The sequence below is a fragment of the Rhipicephalus microplus genome, chromosome 8 (genome assembly GCF_043290135.1).
Source record: "Rhipicephalus microplus isolate Deutch F79 chromosome 8, USDA_Rmic, whole genome shotgun sequence".
Classification (NCBI taxonomy): domain Eukaryota; kingdom Metazoa; phylum Arthropoda; class Arachnida; order Ixodida; family Ixodidae; genus Rhipicephalus; species Rhipicephalus microplus.
The window spans coordinates 51,396,221-51,418,211 of NC_134707.1; the positions used below are offsets into that span (position 1 = coordinate 51,396,221).

A 21,991-nucleotide genomic window follows, 5' to 3' on the forward strand; every position below is an offset into this window, starting at 1 on the left:
TCGTTACATGTTCGTGCTTTTTAATGAGGTTAGACATGTTTGGCTTGGGTTTACCGCAGTGTTTATTTCACATGCCGTACATTGTGCCTCGCGTGATTATGGTCATGGAGTAGTGTAATGAGCTGTTACATGCATTTCGCAATGTGTTAATCACTGCGCTTCTAATAATGAAGAGAAATTCGGTAACTCAAAGACGATGAAATGTACCAAGTGAACACGTATAGTTTATTTGTATAAAAACATCCAACTTGAAAGCGAGCCGAAGATGGCACCAAAGGGAATATTGCCTCGAGTGCAATGGGCTGGTGCGCGCAGTGCCATAGACAGGCTGGCCTATGGAGTCTGGAAGAGAACAAACGAGAGTGTAGTTGCAAGTGACTCACTCGCGAAAAAAAAAAAGTGAGGGTAATAAACAAGAGTGGTCATCGTGTGAGAATCTGGGAAAAGGGGTGCAGCGATCAAGTTTTGCGAACATGGTATCAGCACATCATATGATCAGCTGAAGGATGGCATATATAGCTGTTTCGAATCTTTACGCAGCGGTGTGCCAGGAACGTAATTGATTCACAAGTCTCGGTCAGGACAAACACGCAGAAAAGTGCACACGAGTGTTTACGTCAAAATTATGAGCCGATTTTCGAACCGCGGTGGTGCAGTGCAAGAGTGTAAACGTAGGAATAGCCTATAACCAAGGATACAGCCGTATCTCTCCAATGCAGACAAGAACCGACAATGATCACGGCAAGTATGCAATTGCTGCAGTCGAAGTCACGAAATAATGGTGATGCTCCGAAAGATTTTCTGACAGTGCAGTTGAACCACACCCGAAATATTAAGAAGTAGGCCCGTAGCGACCTAGTTACAATTTCAAGTGGAAGGTGTTCGCAAACAAGCAGCAAAGTATACAAGCAAGTGTGTCTAAAGCAATGAACTCGGTGCAGCAACTTTGACCGTTGAAGAAGAACGGCTATTTGGGCTAGTCGGTTGAATTTCATGTTAATAGGGGTTCCAGGGCGAGCACGAAAGTGCTAGAAGAAAAGCGTACGGAAGGCGAGGAACGAAAGGGACAACACAAGTTTTCGTGCTCACGCTGGAACGCCGAACTTTGACCGTTCCTTTAAGCAACGTTACCACACGGCGCTGCTATAAAGATGTCTTCCGACTTATGTTTTGTTCTTGCCCCGCCGCGGTGATCTAGTGGCTAAGGTACTCGGCTGCTCTGCTGACCCGCAGGTCACGGGATCGAATCCCGGCTGCGGCAGCTGCATTTCCGGTGGAGGCGGACATGTTGTAGGCCCGTGTGCTCAGATTTGCGTGCACGTTAAAGAACCCCAGGTGGTCGAAATTTCCGGAGCCCTCCACTACGGGTCTCTCATAATCATAGGGTGGTTTTGGGGCGCTAAACCCCACAAATCAATCATCATTATGTTCTGTTCTTTTGATCTCATCGCAACCGAGGTCTGCCTACTGATTGACCAACGAGTCGACATTGTCATTAAAGGGAACTGAGCGACCCAAAGAAAGAAATATCAGCGGCCAAACACCATCGTTATAGTAGCACTTTGTGTCGTTCGAGCATAACATTACTTCATTTTGTTACATGTTTCCTCGGAGAAATTAAATGTGAACTCATACCACACCCACCTCCGATGTGTCACTGTCAGGCTTGTCATCCGGACCCTTGTCCTGACGGCGACTGTGGTGGCGGCGCCTCTTTGTCGGGGCCTGCTTCTTTGCGGTGGCTCCAGCGGTCTTGCCATCATCGGCACCGGAAATGTGTTTGATGGTGTCCGGGGAAGCCGTTTCCGATATATCTGCGAGGGTGTCCGCCGATCCGGCGGAGTCTCTGGTCGTGCTCTTCGGGTACGACTCAGCTGATGAGCCCGTTGCTGGCAGGGCCGACGATATCGAGGAGCATTCGCTGAAGCTGTCCATAGAGCGGTCGGACGCCTTGGCCTCGCTGGACGTGCTGCTCTTGGGCATGGCCGACTCTTCAGACACCGACGGATCAGTCACCTTCGAGGAGGAACAAGGAAGGTCGGTGCCTGTTTCCGAACGGGACAGGTTCATCGGTGGCAGCGACACAGATGCGTCGAGGTCACTGCTGTAGTCTACAGAACTCAGAGGTTCGCTGACGTCCATGGAGACTGTGGATGTGACGATGGTGGTTCCGTAGCGTCCGATTGGTCAGGGCTGGTCAGTCCAAGCGTGGTCTTGGTTAGGACCAACGTCGCTGTCGGGGACGGCAAGCCATCATCTGGAGCTTCGATGGACGTCAAGTCGGAAAGAGTACGGGTTCCACATTCCGACGGGGCATCCAGTTTAACCGCGGGGCCAGTCCCCGGTGAAGACGTGCCGAGGGTCACGGTGGTATCGGTGGCCAGCGAGGATGGACCGCGGGACGGGGATTCCTCTAGCGCGGCGGTCTTGGCGCTCTCGCTCAGCGACTCATCGGCCGAGATATCAGGCATACTCGAGGAGGAAAGCGTGCCAGAAGACGACAGGTGAAGTTGCGGGGCAGCCACCGCATCAGTATCGCTAGGCTCCTTGTTCGAAGTGGAATCCGGCCTGTTACTTTCGCCGGACGGTGTAATATCCGTCGTCTCCGTCGTCAGGCTACTGCAGGAAGATTCTTTGTTACCGCCAGCTTCGCGAAGTCTCTTCAGACAGTCGTCGCAGATGTCGCACGTGCAGAGGTGGTCCATGACTGTACGAAGAAAACGAATTTGCGAGAGGCGATTTCTTTCCGAGTAAAATCGTCGCTTCTTGCCTACTGTTCACGCTAGGACGTTTCAGGTAGTGCCACTTCCTCGAGCTACCCGCTCTATTCATGAGGCAGAAAGCGTGTGACGCCATCACACTGACGAAGCGATCGGCACGCGCGGCATTTGATCGTTAAAAACTGCATGTGTGGCGCAGGCACTTGAAGGCTGCCAAGACCTCTGATTGAAACCGCGTTATCAAGGTTGCGCTCGGTTAGCATGCGTACGTGTCCATAGTGAAATCCTGAATCCTGAATTCGAACGTGTCGAATTTTAACCAGTATAGACCAGAATTTTTATCGCTTGCAGGACACAGTCATCTTTCCCGGGGGGGGGGGGGGGCTAATTACATTGAATGAATGACTACGCAGCCTGTTTTTATCACGATGGCCGCCAGTGTTCGCTCACCATCAGCTGTGACGCAACCATGCCGCAGCCGCTACCCTGGTCTTGCCAACAGATCACAACATAGGGTCAAAATTGTGTACGCTTGCTATAAACCTGTCTGCGAGAGTAAAAGTAATCTGGTCAATATATATAAAGGGCTGTGCAGCAAAATGAGCCCGTATCTACACTTTGTCACGCAGATAACGGATTGAAAATTCGCTTACAGATCGTGTCGAAGCCAACGGGAAGTGCGAAAACATTGACGCAAGTATTCGCTCATGAAGGTTTTATTTTTACATCGCTGAAGCAGCAGCACCACACGAGTCAGAAGTATGCTTAATGCACTTGTCTGCACCCTCCCATCTACATTTTGACCACCTGAGGTTCTTTAACGTGCTCCAAAATCTGAGCACACAGGCCTACATCATTTTCTCCTCCATCGAAAATGCAGCCGGGATTCGATCCCGTGACCTGCGGGTCAGCAGCCGAGTACCTTGTCCACTAGACCACCACGGCGGGGCCTATGTGAACAAGACATGGCATTAACGAATAACCAGGTGATGACTACAGTGGTGCCTTTACCTACATCGTGCGATAAAACGGAGGAAGGAAAGGTAGGAGAGGTCATGCCGCGCCGGCACGCTACGTGAAAAGTGTGGAGGAAATGACATCATGGCGGCCATATTCACTGGGCACAATGGCGGCGTTGTTATGATGGTTCAGCGAACTGGGAGTGCGGGGGTAAGCACAGACACAAAGCAAAGAAGAGGCACACAGCACGAGCGCTCGTGTTGTGTGCCTCTTCTTTGCTTTGTGTCTGTGTTTACCCCCGTGCTCCCAGTTCGCTGAACCATCATGAATTACCAACTAGCCCACCTTTCCATCCTATTGCAAGGCGTTGTTATGGTCACGTGTTGCGCAGTGGAGCTGGTCTAGCAGCGAGCGGCCGCGGCTGGCGGCGGCATGTATGCCTCCCCAGGTCTCGTGCTGAGCGGTGGCGGACAATACCTGTGCTCGGCGCCACGTTATTGGTTACGCAGAGTTCTCCTGGCAGTTACTGTGCTCCTAGCAACGTTTACAAATCCTTTTGTTCATCACGGGGTTTCAACAGTGCGTAGAATGAGTGCATATCCATGTGTCATGCGGCGGATGACGCGGATGAAGCAATTAGTGTTCAGCGAAATGCGTTGGGCACCATGACGAAACACAACGACGACGAACGCCTTGCAGGTCAGTGACGGTTGGGCAGTGCTCTTGCTTGTGACAACAGACGACGCTGTTGAGCCCAGAAAGACGCAATGAGGACCACGTGCACATACGTAGTTTCGTGTTGTGTGTGTGTACAATAACAACTTGCATGTACGTATTAAAACACCTTTTCTGTTCCGCTCCGTATACTCTTCCCCAGCATTGCATGTAATCTCAACGTAACAGCAACCGCGTTCGAGTGTCACTTGCGCCGTGCTCGAAGTCACCACGGTCGCAGAATGCTGACGCCGGTGAGTTTCACGCGGAACGCGGACACGGTGGCAGGACGCTGCGTCAGTCGCGTGGCGGAATGCAACCGTAGAGGGCGCACGACCGATCGTGTTGTCTGTACAGTTGCTGAATCAATGACGTGAAAGCACTCGCCGTTGTCAGTGCATCTAGCGCGCGTTCTGTTGTACTTGCTTCGTTGTCGGTGAGCTGTTACTCGCTGTTAATACTCGGACGAAATGATTTCGCCGAAGGTGTCGCGCTGGCCCAGAGTGTTGAGCCCCGTTCCATTAGTTTCGGATCGTCACGACACGCGCGCTGCGCAGCTCACGTGCTTTCCGAGCCGGAGAGAGAGTCGTGCCTTCTGCTTTACATCCGGATGTAAACAAGAGAGGAGAGTTTGCCTAGTCAATATGGCCGACTTCCGGCTTCATCGCTGCTTCACAACGAGTGACGTCAGGGCCTCTCCTACCTTTCCTTCCTCCTTGTGCGATAACGTAACGTGACATTGACCTCGACCCAGCATGGAGGTTGGTGCTATTGCCACGTGTAGACAGGACACGCTTTCGCGCTTAGTATATTAAGCCATTCTTAGGTGCCTCTCATATAGCCTAATCAAAGTAATAAATGAATAAAATAGATAAATCAGTGTGCTTCTCAGCTTTGCCGGTCATGCATTTTTAATGAATGACATAGATTATGAATTTTCATATTTGGTACTGGTAAAATGCCGGAAACAAAATTGTTGGCTCGAGTGCTACACTTTGCTGACGACCACAATGAGCGTGTCAGTTGCCGAGCCTCTACTGGGCCTCCTCGCCTAAACGCGAGGATTCTTGTGGAGTCTCACGGTATGAGCACTCTTTAGAGAAAAAGACAAAAAAAAAAGAAAGCTCTTTGCGGAAAGCCTTGTGAAATTAAACGTTCTCTTTTAACAAGGACTTTTGGAAAAGCCCTGGTTGCCCCAAATATTGTCTTGAAGCAGCTGTTCATACTTTTGAGCAAACGATTCGAGTTGCAAGCGCTATAAAGCGTGCAAGCGTGTACGCGAAATAAATAGAATAATTGAAGCGAACGCTGTGAGCACTTATCGCCCGCATGATGAGAACAGCCAAATTTATCTGCGCCATGTTTTGCTTTCTGGGTGAGACTCGCGCATACTGCTCATCAAAACTTATTTTTAGGCGAGTTAGTTGATTGTAGGAAAACGGAATAACAGCAAGAAAACACATCCGCAAGTACCCATGTCTTCTTCTCCCTGGTGGGTGTGTTTTTGTGCTGGTATTCTTTTGCTGTACTTACTGCTCAGTTTGTGTTGTGTAAGTTAACATGATATAAGTGGTATAACGTGCCGCCCGGTATTCCTTTTAGTTGAAACAGGTAATTGACAAAGATGTGAAATAATAGTCAAATAAATGTATTAAATCTATTACGCAAAATATCGTAATACGCTATTCAGATTGTGAAGGAAATGTGAAGGAACGGTGCGAAGCGTCACCGTTCGTGAAAAGTTGTAATAGTCAGATGGAGATTCATGGTAAAAATATTTGTTACGTGAATAAGCACTTGTTCGTTTCTTGCCTTTCCTTGCCCTGTGAGTTTGCACAAATTTTATTTGCAAAGTCTTAGCTACATTTCGGCGTCTGAGATGTACCAGACAATTTCGTTCCGGATATCTTGTCTCTCGATTTAACCGTGCCGTGTCGGACTTTCGAGCTACTAGGTTTGTTACGTTCAATAAAGCCATAGCGCTTAAAAGACAGAAATCTAGAGATCTAGAAAAAAAAAAAACAGGACGTGACCTACTCGGAACTGAATTTCGATTTGGGAAACACGTTGTACTTATACAGCAAATGAAAACAGCAAAAAACCGTATCAGAAGTGTAAGTCTAGGTCATTCATATACAGGTGTGATGGTTAAAGGACGTTCGTCACTATGTTTGTTGATAGCGGACGAGAAAGGATTAACATGAACTTTTTATTTTATGGCATGGGGGAACGGCTGACGGCGCACGGATACGCTACCGTGTGCAGCGCCGTTAAGTCGGACGTCGCGGCCAACCCAGCAGTCAGGGTCGCAACTCCGGAGGTCCAGGATCAGGCCACGGCTCACGAGGACCACACCCGGTAGGCCTCGCCCACGAACCTGCTCCCGGCCACTGCACCCAGGCAGGAGCCGTTCGGCAGGTCTCGGCCTTGGACCTTGAACAGACACACCGGAGCTCGACCTGGCCGGCACGTACGGGTCTCACGTCCGGCTCAGGAACGCTGCCAGGAACTCTGTCTCACGAGCGGCGCACCGCTTCCTCTGCCTTCGTGGCCTCAACCCTCGAGCTCTCTTTTCCGCACGTTCCTTCTTCTTGGCCAGGGCACCGCCAGGTACCCTCGGGTGCACCCTGCAGCTCATGAGCTCGCGGCCCACGTCCGAGTCTGGCGCGTCGCTCGGCACCACTCGGCGATCCTAGATTCAGCCAGCAACTTCCCTGGCATCTGAATCCTCGGCCACCCTGAATCCTCGCCCGGCTCCGTGGTCCTCTGTGCGCACTCCCGCGTCTCGCCCGGCAGAACATCTCGCTCGTCCCTTGCCGAAGTGCGACGCTCTGGTGACACCGGCGCTTGATGGCATGGGTGCGGCCACGGAGCAGTCAACCCGCATCGGAGACGCGATGCTCCATGCGGGGCATGGCCAGCCCGTCCAGCGAAGAGCGTGCGCCGAGACGCGATGCTCGACGCAACCGTGACCATTAGCCAGGCCACGTTCATCGCTGTGTCGAACGGCTGACCGTGGAGACGCCTCGCCGAGATCCGCGATGCCCTCGGCAAGGAAGAGAACAGCAGGCCAGGCCGCGCCCCGAGATGCAGTACTCGTGCCGGCAATGCCGCCCCAGCTGGTGGTTGGACGGCAGCAGCGTGGACGGCCGCGTTCCCTGGCCGGAACCTGGCTCGCCTGCGTCCGACGCTTCGGCCCGCTGTCTCCCGTCTGCCGCTGCTTCGACTCGTCCCCAGCCACAAAGCCCACTGCCACGTGATGGTCGCCTGTGGCCCAATCGTGGCACGCCACTTCTATAAGCCACCACAGGTCATCAGCTGATTCGCTGACACTCACGCGCACATAACACGCGCCTTGTCCCGCACTTCCGTCGTTGTCGTTTTCCTCACTCATCACAACAGGATTTATTTTGTGCTCAGAGCAATCAAGGGGGCACTGATAAAGTTGGCATCTTATCTAGCGATCAGACTGGGTCTCGACCAATCCCTCGCATATTAGTGACTGCACGTCCTGTCCTGTTCCTCGGTCCTTGTCTTTTAAGCGCTACATGGCTCCATTGTAAAAAAAAAGAGAGAGCTGTGCGTTTTGTATGCACTAATGGTGATAGGAAGTTTTCACCCAAAAAATTTCTTCCCCAGCTATTCGTGCGTTCCGAGAATCTACGGCATGCAGGACATTGAGTTCGCAAGACAACTAGCGAACTGAGTAGACTCTTTATGATAATTCCCAGTGCGGTGGGACTGGCTTTGAAATGGTGTGCGATGACACTTTACCCCTTTCGCTACTGTTGACAAGTATAACCGGGACGGGTCATTCGGTTTTGTAATCAAATCCCCGATAATAACTATACCTGTCATCTAAAATAATTGGTCCCGCACGGAACCAACCAAGCATACTTCTGTTTCTATAGGATGGACGGCCACACTGGTTGGTGCTGAGTCGTTGTGTACAGGAAGTTCTTTACATTGCCATTTTTAATTGTATTGCCATGTGGTGAAGGCTCCTTCAAGTTAACGTTTCTACGCGAATAGTGAAATACAGGAACTCCGTCTCATCGAAAGAGTTGTTCCGCTTTATTGAAAAAGGAAACCTCTGCAAATAGAGCGAAACGAAAGAAATTCCGTAATTTTGAAAAAAATTCCTTTGTTTTATTTTCTTTCGGTATAGAAAGGGTTCAAATCCGACTAAAACGTTTCATGCAAGTTTGCTAGGTGCGATGTATGATGCGCTTACACTGCTAGCCAAAGAAACGAAAAAAAAATCCTTTTGCGATGCCTTATACCGTGTCAGTACTCCTTTGAGCACTGTAGTCTTATAAACAATCGCGCATTTTTTCCGTTAAGACGCGAGTAAACGTGGTGAAGAAAGAGAACCAGATGGCGTGAATCACAATTGAAATTATTCTTGCCTCCTCACACCACTCGCCCTTCCCTTCTTTGCGTGGAGAGGTAGTTGAGTCGGAGAGGAGAGAACCGGTTAGGAGAGGACAACTGTCTATGTGTCGCGTGGCCAGGTTGCGGCTATCACATCATGGTTATTTATACGCGGTTTGAATATTCATTCAAGAATTTGCGATCTCCGCAGGTGTGGCAGCCCAGGATACCATGTTCGACTGTTTTTCACCACCCGACATTAACTACTGCACTGGGTTAAGCAAGCTCTGGTACTTCGACCCGGAAGACAGGCAGTGCAAGATGTTCTACTGGGGTGGCTGTTTCAATAACCGCAACAGGTACAGAAGCGAACGAGCATGCAAGGAGGCCTGCCGTATCAGACCGAGAGTGTCGCCAGTAGCGAGTCGACCGACAAGAAGTGCAGATGAAGGAACGACGCTTGCTCCAGCAGCCCAATAGGCATCACGGCACAGCGTCAGGGGAAGTGCAAGTGGAAGAAAATAAAGAGTATAACAGAAGAAGAGAAAGAGACAGGGTCTTATCCATTCTTGAGCGAGGCTGAACTCGAAGGGAGACCAGCAAGATTCGGGCGCTCAACGGAAGGTGGTGATACTGGTCACCTCCATAAACTTCAAGAGGCCGAGGAGAGCCCAGAAGTTGGGATGCGACGGGAACAGTTGTTCTATTGCGGTCTTAGCGAGTAGTACCTGTTGCCCGTAGGCAGTGGTGAGCCTTGGGCGTTCTTGTACCAGTGCTGGGCAAGTACATAGATTCTCAAGGGTCGCGGGGTCACTGCGACCCAGGTCGGTGAAGAGGGGCGTCTTTTGGCGTACAAGCGTGCCTGTCCACACGTGTCCTGTGCGGAGGCAATGGAGCGTTCAGCGCTCCCGCTTACTAAAGCCATCCTCTGTAAGAGGCCTGGGGCCCTTGCCGTAAGCCACTCTGGAATCCGGGTGTACGGTTACGAGCAGCTCTTCAAAGCACTGTCTCAGCAACTGCTCATGTCAGGGCAACAGTCTAGGTGGCTCTGGTCAGTGGCACACAGGGTGATGGGCGGTTGTCCGCTTGCACGTTAACCTGTCTCCCACGTCTGCCAGCATCCAGCGAATTGACAGTGAGACTCCCGTGGCTGCTAGTGCGACAAACTTGACCCTCAGCAATGACCCGCTAATCCCGGCTGGTCGGTGGATCATGAGGCTATTCAGTGCTGGCTTCGAGTCACGGAGCACCATCATGCCTCCCCCTTTCTCTTTTTTTTCTTTTTCCCCTGACCCCGGCGAGGAGTAGCAGGCTAGAAACACGCTTTCCAAGCTGACCTCCCGTCCTTGTCTTGTCTTGTCTCCTAGAAAATCTTGGCTCATACCCACATGGGGGATTGGCCACACTGTACCTCATAATAGATCATTTTTTACAACGCTTGCTAAAAAAATAAAGAGAAGTTAGATAGGAACAATAATAATGTTTCTTTGAAAAAACGTGAAAAAAATTCAAAAGAATGCGATAAACCAGAATATATAAAACAAATTAACAACAATGAGGAAGGGGGAGAAAGAATTGGATCTACCTGGCAGTACCACTAGCAGCGTATCCTTCCGGTTGCCTGAATGAATTTATGTAGCGCTGACAGAATAGCATTGCGGCCCACACCCAACTGACTGGCTCCAAACGATAATAGGGTAGATGTATTGACTGGCAATCCGAGCATACCAATCGGTCTTTCTAGAAATATTCGGCGCAGTGAGGCGAAGCGGCGGCATGTGAGAAGAAAGTGATCTATTGTTTCCGGTTCATTGCAAACAACACATAGGTTAGTTAATGAAAATCATGATTTGTTGAGATAAAAATTTAACAGAGGAACTCTACAGCGAAAGCTTGTGAGGGTCACCTCACATAGACGGGAAAGGCTTTTTGCGGTGTTCCATGTGAATTGCAAGTGCCGAAATTCTTCAGATTGTAGAAGCGACGTTTCGTTGATTTTTAAGATTAACAGGCGTTCTTAATCTGATTAAACATCTTCTTCTACGTCCACTGCAGAACAGGACAGACGCGGGAAATGTCCCCTCCAACAGCGATAATCAGCGGCGTTCGTGAACGCATAACGAAGGAAATAAGGAGCAGGAAGGAAAGTGAAGACAAGGATGTAAACCATTCCAGGATGTGTGGTATGCCACCCCACACAGGGTAAAGGAACAAAGCGTACGGGTGGCTATGACACTGAAATGTCGATTACAATCTGTCTTACATGGGTTAATCCTTGAGCGTTCACAAATATGCTGACGAAATTTTAGTGCGTTTGGAATAACAGTTAGTTCATAAATGTATATTTTTTAACAGCACGCAGGTGGTCTGAGGGTCATCCAACACAGGTGAACTGGCAAGCCGTGATACCGTAACAAACTGCTCGCTGTGTGAGAGTATGCATTCCGGCGGACAATTTGGTTCCGCGGTAGGCTGCTCGTGTAATCGAGTTATTTAAACTTTCTTCTGCTTGATATGAAAAGTGAGCGACTCTACAGAGGTTGAAACTTAGAGGGAGGACAACGACTCTACTGTGTGAAGCACACGACGTCACACAAGCCATGGCAAAATGGTGGTTGCCTGCGCGGTGGCCGAGGTTTAAAGCTGGATACTTCAAGAGCTTTTTCAGCACATTTGCTTTGAAATATTCTTCTACAGCTCATATCTCATATGTGTATAGGCATAATGGACCCCTACTCCTATTTTTTGCTGAAACCGAACACAGCTGGGTTTCCGAGTCACGGTCCCATTAAGCGACTTTTGTGCCTCATGAGTCAATAGACAACGCGACATTTGACGAGACCGGACGATGCTTCACGAGACTATTTGAATAATCAAAAAAGAAGCAAACGATCACAAGTCGATGCAAAGTCAAGTGGGAGTCAAGTGAATGTATGTATCACCAGCGTACCAAAAGAACACGTCCCTTCCCACTTCAAGCATGTTTTGCACAAGCTTGGCAGCACTTAAAGCCCTTCAATGCGATTGTGTATTTATAGATGACACATCACATCGTTCCATAGCATGCCCACAACGCGACACACCAGGACGCCGACTGAAGCGAGTGTTACTAGCAATAGATCGGATACCACTGAGTTAAAAAAAAAAAAAACTTTTTGGACCTGGGGTCAGCAAGAGTCTTGCAGCAATGCTCTTGAACAGACCATGGTATTCTCGGCAATTATTAAGATATTTGTAGATGAATGGATGAAAGCGCATTAAGAATGTCCAATAGGTCACGCTAGTGTACGTCCTAGCCCGAAGCGGGCCACTTCCTCGTTGGCACCTAAAGACCTAGCCTTTTAGCCGCTTCGCGGGCCCTTTGGACTGGCCACATTTGTCCCTCCAATGTAGGACTGCGTAAAGGTGCGTCTCACCATTCTTCAGTATTTTACTAGTCGCTGCGTAACGCGGAACAACGCCTGAGCATGCGAGCGAGATCCACGATGTCTTGGCATCTATTGTATATTGTAGGAACTTAGAAGTTCAGGTACACCTATGCGCTTAGTTTTTTTTTAAATCTTCACTTACGTCCTAGGCATTATGACATGTTTTTTTTTTGTTATGTTGCCGATATGTGAGGATTCACCCCAATGAAGACGGTAGACATTATTTGGAACTTTTTTACTAACATAATATAAAAGCACACATTGGCGCGCATTCAGGCGTCAGCTGCTCTTTAGCTCTTGCTTGGATGAAGGCAAAATACTAAAGGTCCATGCGTGTGCTCTGTCAGTGCACATTACCAGATGGTCAAAATTTCCTGAGCCCTACACTACGGCGTACCTCATAATCATGTCGTGGTTTCGGGACGTGAAACACAATGTACTTCAAGTGCTGAGCACTTTAGAGGGCCAGGCAATGGCATGCTGTCGTATGTTGATGTCTTATCTTGGCGTAACGCAGGCTGAGCCATAGAGTTACCTTTAAATGCGCTATAGAGGTAACTCTGGCGCTATAGCGTATAGGGGAGGTCAACGCGTGGCGCTTCAGCGAGCATGGACATGACGGGTACGCGGATTTCCCTATAACCTACTTTGCGTTCCGTTTAGCTTCGCGTGACTTGAAGCTGCTTTGGCACGAGACAGCAATCAGCAATACTTTTAGTTACGCTTCACCACCTTAATCTTTTAGACTCACCGATTCGAATCGGGTCACGAAGTTCAAAACAGTTTGTTCTTTTGCACGAAACAAAACCAAAACACTGCAGTAAACGAGGTCGAAACTGCCTTCGAAGCCCGCAAGCACGAAAACTATAGACCCCTTGCAAAAACGATGGCAATGCTTGGCAGCGGCGTCCATGGTAAAGGAAAAAACGACCACCAACAGTGTGCGTCCGCCGGGCTTCGTTCTTGTCTATTCTGTCTTTGTTATGGCAGCGGCATCCCTCGAGATTGTTTTCCCCACGATTGGGTGGGAAGGCGACCTTTCTTGCCTTTCGTCTCTAAACGAAGACAGGCTAGTTGAGTTTTACCGAAGCGAGTTGACGACAGTGCGCTCTTACGACCGCACAACTTCAGCGGATAGAACCGCGTGGGGTGCCGTTTCCACAAAGAAGACGGAATAGACAAGAGCGGAGTCCCAGCAGACGCACGCCTTTTCTCGTCGTTTCTTCATTCACCATGAACGCCGCTGCCCAGTGTTGTCATCGTTTTCGCGAGGGGCCTATAGGGAAATCCACGTCACCATTCCCGTGGTCGCTGAACAATGGCAGCGCCTGAGTCCCCTCTAGTTAATTTTAGGAAACCCTATGCGGAAAAACCACACATGGAGCAGTCATTGAATGCTCGAGGTATTGTCAGCCGGGTAGGTGATCCGCCAGTTCTGGGGGAGGTCCGCGAGAGATGGGCTGGTGCCCTTTCACGACATCACGAATCATTATAAACTAGAGCGGAGGTTTTGTCCGGCCCCGCACAAGCGGTTGACTAAGGCGCAGGAATGCGCCTGCAGAAAACTGCAGACGCGATCTTTCCCCAACCCTTACGTGTTGAACAAAATGTACCCGGAGGAGACAAAGCCGCAATGCAAATGGTGTCAGGCTGTGGCAACATGTGATCACATAGTTTGGGAATGTAGCATAGTGCCGCCGCCGGTGGATATTATGCGTGATTCCTCTCCTGAGCACTGGGAGGCCGTGTTGACCAGCTGAGACCCAGTCGTCCAGTTAAGGGTCGTGGAGTGGGCCACATAGGTCGCCGCCAACCTTGGGTTGATGGCCATCTAACATGGAATCATCCGCAGTTGCTTTCTGACGAAATAAAGTTTTACCATCCATGGAGCGTGCGCACGTGCCAAAAAGAAGTCTCCGTCTTGTTCTTCGAGGGCCTTGTTGATGATAGTATCGCAGGCAAAATGAGATACAGTGTAGCCAACGGCCGCATAATGAGCGCGTGCAATCGCGAAAGAGAAGTCTTGTTGCTTTCTGAGCGCCTTGATCATGACATAAAGTGGGGAGCACTTTGAATAAAAAATGAAGCAATCTGCCGAGAAGAAAAAATAAAAGGAAGAACATTGCTTTCACCGTCGAGTTATCTAAGGTGCATGTATAAGGCAGCCTGTGAATGCATAATGTCCCCTTCCTTCTCCTCCCCGTGACGTAGACAGGAGGGGGAGGGGTACGCGCGAACATTTCCAATTTCGCTTGCATTCACACACGCGCACACATACATACGTGCAAACAAACATGCACAAAGTATAGTGGAACCTCTCTCCCCTATTCTCCCCGAAAGCATTCATGGATACGCCCCTTTTCCATAGGCCCATTTACTTCAGGGTAACTTCTCAGGTGAGTATGTCTTCACTCAGCACAATGCAGCAGCGCATAAGAAACGTAAAGGCGGTCATGCATGCGTCGGTACGACACCCGTCGTGCTGTGTGATGCTTAAAACGAGTTTGTTAAACATTTGAGGATAATGACATGTATATTTCGTAATTGGCACAGTGTTTGGTTTTTAGTTATCTGCACATGTACATGTTTGAACATATGTGGGAAATTTCGGTCTTGAAGAAACGGTTGTCGCTGCATCGTCTGTCTGCCTTTCCTCTCCTTCTGTGCTCTTTCTTTTACGCTTCTTTTGCGGCTACACTGCAATATGCTTTTCTCCCTTAACTACACCCTTAGATGGCATCCGTTCAGGCTTGTTATCAGAACTTACGTACAATTTCCAGAGACAAGACAACAAAAACAGATGCGAGGGCATCTGCGAAACTTACTGCGGAGGAGGAGGGGGGGGGGGGGTTATAAAGGCGGATACGTGTACTGGCAACCTTTCTTTCACTGCCATGACGTCACAGCTAACTTGAAATCCTAGGTCTGCAAAAAAAAAAAAAAGCTCTCTCAGGCTTACTCGACATATCACATCACTCAGACTCACAAAAATTTACCTCAACCAGGCTCGATCACTCGCACTTCAAGATTGTTAATGTTCAGCGTTGTTTATTTTCTTAAAGGCCAAGACTAGAGGCTAAAAGCCCAACGAGGCCTTAACTTGCTAATAACTAACAGTCTGAATCAGTCGCATAGTACACACATTTACACATCAGTAGCTATATATCTATACACGCACACGCACCACTAAATCTATACAATCACACGAGCGAGTTTGTTGACCTATCATCATAGTCTAGAAGGGCGTTTGATTCGGATATGCGTGCCCCGGTTGTGCTGATCAAGCTGTGAGCTTATTGCTATTGAATAAAAAGAATCCTTGATATTTTAATAACAAAAGGGGGCAGAGGTGAGGCCACATAGACATCCATGGACAGATGGCAACAGAGGCATCCTCTCTTTGTGTTGTGATCTGTTCAATTCTCCGTGCTTTCCTTTCGCACGGAGTCTTGGATCAAACGCATAGTTGCATGCTGTAAATGAAGTGAGTACACGCGCTGCAATTTGAATTCGCGCTGTTTCTCTAACAGACTGTACTGAAAATCGGCAGATGGCGCTGGCAATCAAGCTTCTGAAATTGTGTATCGCGCCAGCTTACATAAAGGCATCGGTTCCAGTAACAACACTGTAAAACTGAACACGTCCGCGACAAAAAGACGGTTAGAATATTGGTGGCAGAATGCTAGAGAGAGAAGACAAAAATAAGTAGTGGGAAGGACATTCTGCCAAAAGGGCAGAAAACTGGGCTGTGAATTCATGTTTTTATAATGTAAGATCCAATTGGCCGAGGTAGACAATATAACCTTTGAATTATTCCAGAACAATTGATTTAGAACTTTTGATGTTATTTATATATTCTGAATTTAGAACCATTTTGTTATAATTTTGCACGAGCAGGAATTGTTCGTCGAGCGAAAGTCAAGTGAACATACATTTGGTATAGTTCGTTTGTTACGTTCATCGAAGCCGTAGGCCCGATACGACAGGGACCACAGAAAGTGCACGGGACTATTTCTGTCCTCCTTCTGTGGTCCATGTCGTATCAGCACGATCCCTTCAATGACCGAAGGTCGCTGTGTAAAGGGACATTCAAATAAAACAATTACTAAGTATAGATTCATAAGTTGTACTCTGAGTTCTCAAATGCTACTGATTCCACCACGACAGGTCTATTAATGAAAAAGAAAGTCAAGGTCAAAGTTTCATTCTTTTTCTTTTTTTATTGAAACAGAAAATAAGCGAATGAGTTTTTGTCACGTTTACTTGGCGACGGCTACCCCTTTCCACTTGATTGTTTCAAACAAAAAATATAAAAACATAAAAATTTCGCGCCGATATCACCACGTTGCAAGGTCACGAATTTCAAAGTGCATATTTCGCATTTTCGTGTCATCTATCAACAGATTTTCCGTAAAATCGGTATTCTAGGTGTAGGTTCCCGTCGAACAAGTATGGAACATATGAAATGAGAAACAGCTGCTGACTATTTGTTAAATGGAGCGAAAGTACCCTGGCAGTGACGGTAAGTGGCTTTGTAGGCCATAGTGAACGTGCTAGGCAGACTCAGCAATTTAAACGCGGATTTTAGGTTAATTTGTTTTCGATTCCCCTGCTAGACTTACCAAGGCACAAAGCCGATGACTTAAATTGCACAAGCAAACTGTTTAAACTAATCTTGAAGTTTCTTAATTTGTTTGAACGACTGGAAGATTTTATTAGCCGAGCTGTGTACCTGACCAGGGCCGCAGCCAGAATTTTATGCAATGTGACATCATTTTTCTTCTGCCATAGGTGCATGACACATGTACGCAAAAACAAATGTATGGATTTTCAAGGCGGATGTAAGTGACGTATGTTCGTGCTGCTTGGTATATCGTTATTGCTTTTGTGCCAGTTTTTGTTATGATGAACAGTTTCACTGTCCACTACTTTTACGTTTTAACAAATGATTTTACTAGTTCATAACTCAATTCAATTCCGACTGTTAAATGCGAGCACATTCTAATATGTTTTAATTGCTGCATTGAATATATACTTCATACACGCACTTCATTTTCCTTGATGCTTACTGATGTGCTGTCATAAATGACCGTCACGCACTTTGAAGCTGTCTGATTGATTTCCTTGATTGCTATGTGGGGTTTTAACGTCCCAAAACCACCATATGATTATGAGAGACGCCGTAGTGGAGGGCTCCGGAAATTGCAACCACCTGGGGTTCTTTAACGTGCCCCCAAATCTGAGAACACAGGCCTACAGCATTTCGGCCTCCATCGGAAATGCAGCCGCCGCATCCGGGATTCGATCCCGCTACCTGCGGGTCAGCATCCGAGTACCTTAGCCACTAGACCACCACGGCGTGGCACGTCACAGAAAATGTCCTTACTAAAGAATGAATGTTTGGTTCAATATTTACACAATGGTTTTAGGAAAAACAAGTCTTTTTGGGGTGACACTACACTTCCATGCGGAAAGATATGCTTACTGTTGCTAATTTAGATATGCAAAGGAAGTACCATTGCGCATAGCTAAGTGAAAAAGGAACGGAAGTTTCAAAGGAGCATTCACAATGTAACGATTCGCCACTATAGTCGTTATGTCACATTCTTTGTAGGCGTGCACGCCTTCATGCCTGGCCTACCAGGCATTGAAGACTATTGTTGTTCAGTCGCATTGTCGTCCACCCTACCACCGAGTGACAAAAGAATACTTTAGTAGTTTCAAAGGAGCATTCACAATGTAACGATTCGCCACTATAGTCGTTATGTCACATTCTTTGTAGGCGTGCACGCCTTCATGCCTGGCCTACCAGGCATTGAAGACTATTGTTGTTCAGTCGCATTGTCGTCCACCCTACCACCGAGTGACAAAAGAATACTTTAGCATGGTGTTACCACAACCGGCTGGCACCTGCTTTGAATGCGCTGGTCTGCTGCATGCTCTCGTTGTGTTTGCATATTGGCAAATAAAATCTTTCTCTCCGCACGTAATTGTTGGAAGAGACGGGCTGGACCACGCGGGTTGCATGGGCAACAGCTTGTTAGTAGCCTGCTTACCGTTTGTGGTGGAAAAATGAATTTGTCTCTGCACAAACAAGCCCTCCCTGAAACGAATTGCAGACACTGACACAGATATATCGTAATAGGGGGCCACTGTGGCTACCTTAAGTGGCTCTAGGGGACTTGGCCATCGGAGCTACGGCAAAGTCAATGGTAGCACTGGACTAGAGAGCCCATCCCACTTTTTTAGTTTTGTAATATATAAAGTTTTCTCTTTCTTATTGTAACAAGAGTGATTTTTGGCTTGACTATGTTGTTCTCTCTCTCCTGTCGTGTTGGTGTGAAACGTTATTTGCAGGAACGCAAAGTCTCGGCGGCTGGTGCACTTTACTGGACGACGTAAAATTCAACCATGCCTTCGGAAATAAGTATTGCAGGCCTTTTAGGCCTATCGTAGAGGCTCTACAAGCTCCCTAGGTCAATGGAAGCCGACGTGATGACGGATTCGACTGAGGTGCTCTCGCCAGGTAGCGAGAGGCTTATATCCATGCATATTTTAGTTCATCTTTCAAAACCCCACAAGCACAACGTCCGAATCCGGTTATAGGTATCCACATGCTTCATATACCTTCACGCGATCCCTGGTTGCTTGCTATACGTTCTCTATAAATCTATGAAACACACACAGAGGCAATACAAATGAAATACTGCCAAATGCTTCAGGGCCCGGACATAGCAGTTACTTCTTCCACTGGTCTCTATCAAGGTATTTTCTATCTTGCCCTTACGCTCTGTCGCAAGCCCACAGTATATGTGATTTATGTACGCTCTTTGTTGGCAAAACCCTCACAGGTCTAAGTATAGCTCCGGGTAATAGTAATGGTAAGCGACCGGGTGTTTGGGAACGTGTTCATCTGTAAGAGGCGTCACTCCGTCGCCTGCTGCTTGCTTAGCGAGGTGTGTGCCGGGGGAAACCGGGCGCTTCCTAAGTCTGTAATGTTTTCTCATTTCCTCGCAACCAATTACTTTTGCTTTGGGCAGTGTGAGCACAAAAGCCTGGCAATAGCTTCTCCAGCACCGGTTTTGCCTCGTTCTCAGCGGGAACCAAGCGAACTGTGGCTCAGCGACAGCTCAGATTTGGATGCACGTTAAAGAACCCCAAGTGGTCGAAATTTCCGGAGCCCTCCACTACGGCGTCTCTCATAATCATTTGGCGGTTTTGGGACGTTAAACCACACATATCGATCAATCAGCGACAGCTGTGCGTGCGAGTACGGTCGTAGGTCAAGTGGAAGTCTTCATTCTTTGTGCACTGTTTTACCGCACCGATAGCTGCGGATGCAGCGAAGTGCGATCAAGTGAAACCTCACGATGTCCCCCTGCCTATGAAGTACGAGGCGGTCTGGTGAGGGCAGTGAACGCCGATAACAGGCGATAAGTCATTCCACTGCCTTCGAGAAATGTTTCAGGAGTGATTTGACGCGAGGTGACACGTGATCCTGACAATAAAGCGCGGTGATGCAATCTGTGCTTGGGAGGATAATGCGACAAAGATCGAACAAATGTGCCGTCTCCTCTGATATGTCCGGCATATCACTGCTAAGCTGGAGGGCAATCTCGGTTTTCTATAACGCCACGTGCGACATAGCACCTTTTTCAAGCCGGAACAACGTGTATTTCGGGAGATAAGCGATAAGCGATTCTTTGTGAGTGTGTCATCTTCGTTCGATAGAAAGTTTTCCGGTAAACGTGGCCAGAGTGACGTCATTGCGGGCACGAATCGTTGCTTGAGTCACACGTCGTCGACGTCATGAGCGGCCACCACGGGTCAGTCCTTGGACAATAGAGAGTTTTAGTACTGTGGAATGGTGCTACGTACGCATCACGCAAGCGCCTTGCGTTACGGGGCGTCGTTTGCCACTTTTAGTACGCCGTAGTACCCGCGTACGTAACGACCGTGAAGCGTGTTGCGTCATCTGGTAGATCAAAATGGAAGCACGTGTTGTTGACAGCCAATGTGAGCCAATCCAAGTGTTATAGCCAGATTATGGCCATATTTTGAGCCACAGAGCCAGTCGGTGCTTGCCTTCGATGCCGCCATTTTGCAAAACAAAGTCTCGCGCTGTCGCGAACTTGTTCGAGAGTGGCGCGATCACCTCATACGTACGCACGCACGCATCTCATGCGTGCGTACGTAGCGGCTGCGTACTTAATGCGATATGTGCGCGTTGCGGTCTGCGCATGCGCACTACGCAGAACGTAGCGTCCTTACGTACGCAGCGCCGCCACGTACGCAGCGTACGCAGTACTAAAACTCTCTATTTAAGCTGCACGTGATCAACCACTCAATGTATTAACGATTGATGCATACAACCTTTCATTCGGAAGTGCCAAAGAAGTCATTACTAAGTACTCTGTGCTGTACAACATGGCTTGTTGTTGAGCTAGTTGCTTCATTATACTTGAGAAAAAAATTCGTATGGCGAAATGAGGACAAGGACAACGTGAATACACGTACGAACTGATAGATACGACAACACAACGATACCCGTGTAGATGTATACTTTCCAACGCGTCATTTTTTTTTTTTTTTTGAGCTTTTGCAAGCACCGAATCATTTCGTTCTCTCATCTAGCGCTGTTGCCGGGCTGAGGCGAGTGACCCACGCTTCCGTTAATTGTTCCGTACATAAATCCCAATTTCGCGTTCCAAACAGCTCATTTATGTACTGGTGCAAATTCATGCATGCTTTTGTAATGGGGCATTAAGAAGCTTTCCATTCATTTTTGCGCGTTCAATCACATCCTCATTCATTCTACCAAAAAGAAAACCACGACATTAAATATAGACGATCAAAGATGACCTGAAGAACACACCGCAAGCATTCTCAAGTGACAAATTTCAGCTTTGAACCAAGCCCCGCCGCGGTGGTCTAGTGGCTAAGGTACTCGGCTGCTGACCCGCAGGTCGCGGGATCGAATCCCGGCTGCGGCGGCTGCATTTCCGATGGAGGCGGAAATGTTGTAAGCCCGTGTGCTCAGATTTGGGTGCACGTTAAAGAACCCCAGGTGGTCAAAATTTCCGGAGCCCTCCATTACGGCGTCTCTCATAATCATATGGTGGTTTTGGGACGTTAAACTCCACATATCAATCAATCAATAAATAAATCAATCCATCAAGCTTTGAACCGAATATAACCAGTTCATTTTATCCAACCTGTATGGTATGAATTATTAAGATGGCAATTTAACTTCTGAAAAAAAAAAAAGCGTCCATCTGGAAACGAAACATGACGTTAAAATAATTTATGAATGCTAAAAGACCCACAGAGGGTTCGCTTGACGTTCGCGCAAATATGTACGTGCAACAGCCGTTTTCAATTTAATTATGATATGCAAACAAATAGCCGGGAATCGAATCTGCGACGTTAAACTCACAAGCAGAACGCAAGTCCCACGTGACTGACATTGCTGAGAAATGACCCCTGAAAATTGTTACATAGAAATTCATCCAGGGTCGCTCAGCTGCTGAATATGCCCTTGAGATAAAGAAGGAATAGTAAAGAACCCTACGGCACTCATAACATTGGTGAGCAGAGCGGCTACTGGCGCGGGAAGTGCAATGAGAGACGGAACAGTGAGGTGTATTTGCGAACAGCATGATCTCGTTCTTCAATGGCTGCAGACAAATAATAAGGCACGCAACTTTTGGCCCAGATTTTTTATTCCGTCTTTACTTTGTAGGTCGGTCATCTTGCTGCTAAGATATAAGTTGACCTCACCAACCCGTCCATTCA

At 48.1% G+C, this 21,991-nt stretch overlaps 1 protein-coding gene across 1 annotated transcript; it reads right to left on the reverse strand.

Annotated features, from left to right (window-relative positions):
* Window positions 1-204: 204 nt before the first annotated feature.
* On the reverse strand, window positions 205-2,149 carry LOC142768507 (uncharacterized). Its single transcript, XM_075870502.1, has 2 exons — window positions 1,645-2,149; window positions 205-342 (listed from the first exon to the last, which is right to left on the reverse strand). The coding sequence occupies exons 1-2, from the start codon at window positions 2,140-2,142 to the stop codon at window positions 334-336; spliced, it is 507 nt and encodes a 168-aa protein (XP_075726617.1). The 5' UTR covers window positions 2,143-2,149; the 3' UTR covers window positions 205-333.
* Between the last annotated feature and the right edge of the window lie 19,842 nt (window positions 2,150-21,991).

Coding starts and splice junctions, on each gene's coding strand:
- LOC142768507 (XM_075870502.1), bottom strand. CDS start 2,142: ATGGACGTCAGCGAACCTCTGAGTTCTGTAGACTACAGCAGTGACCTC.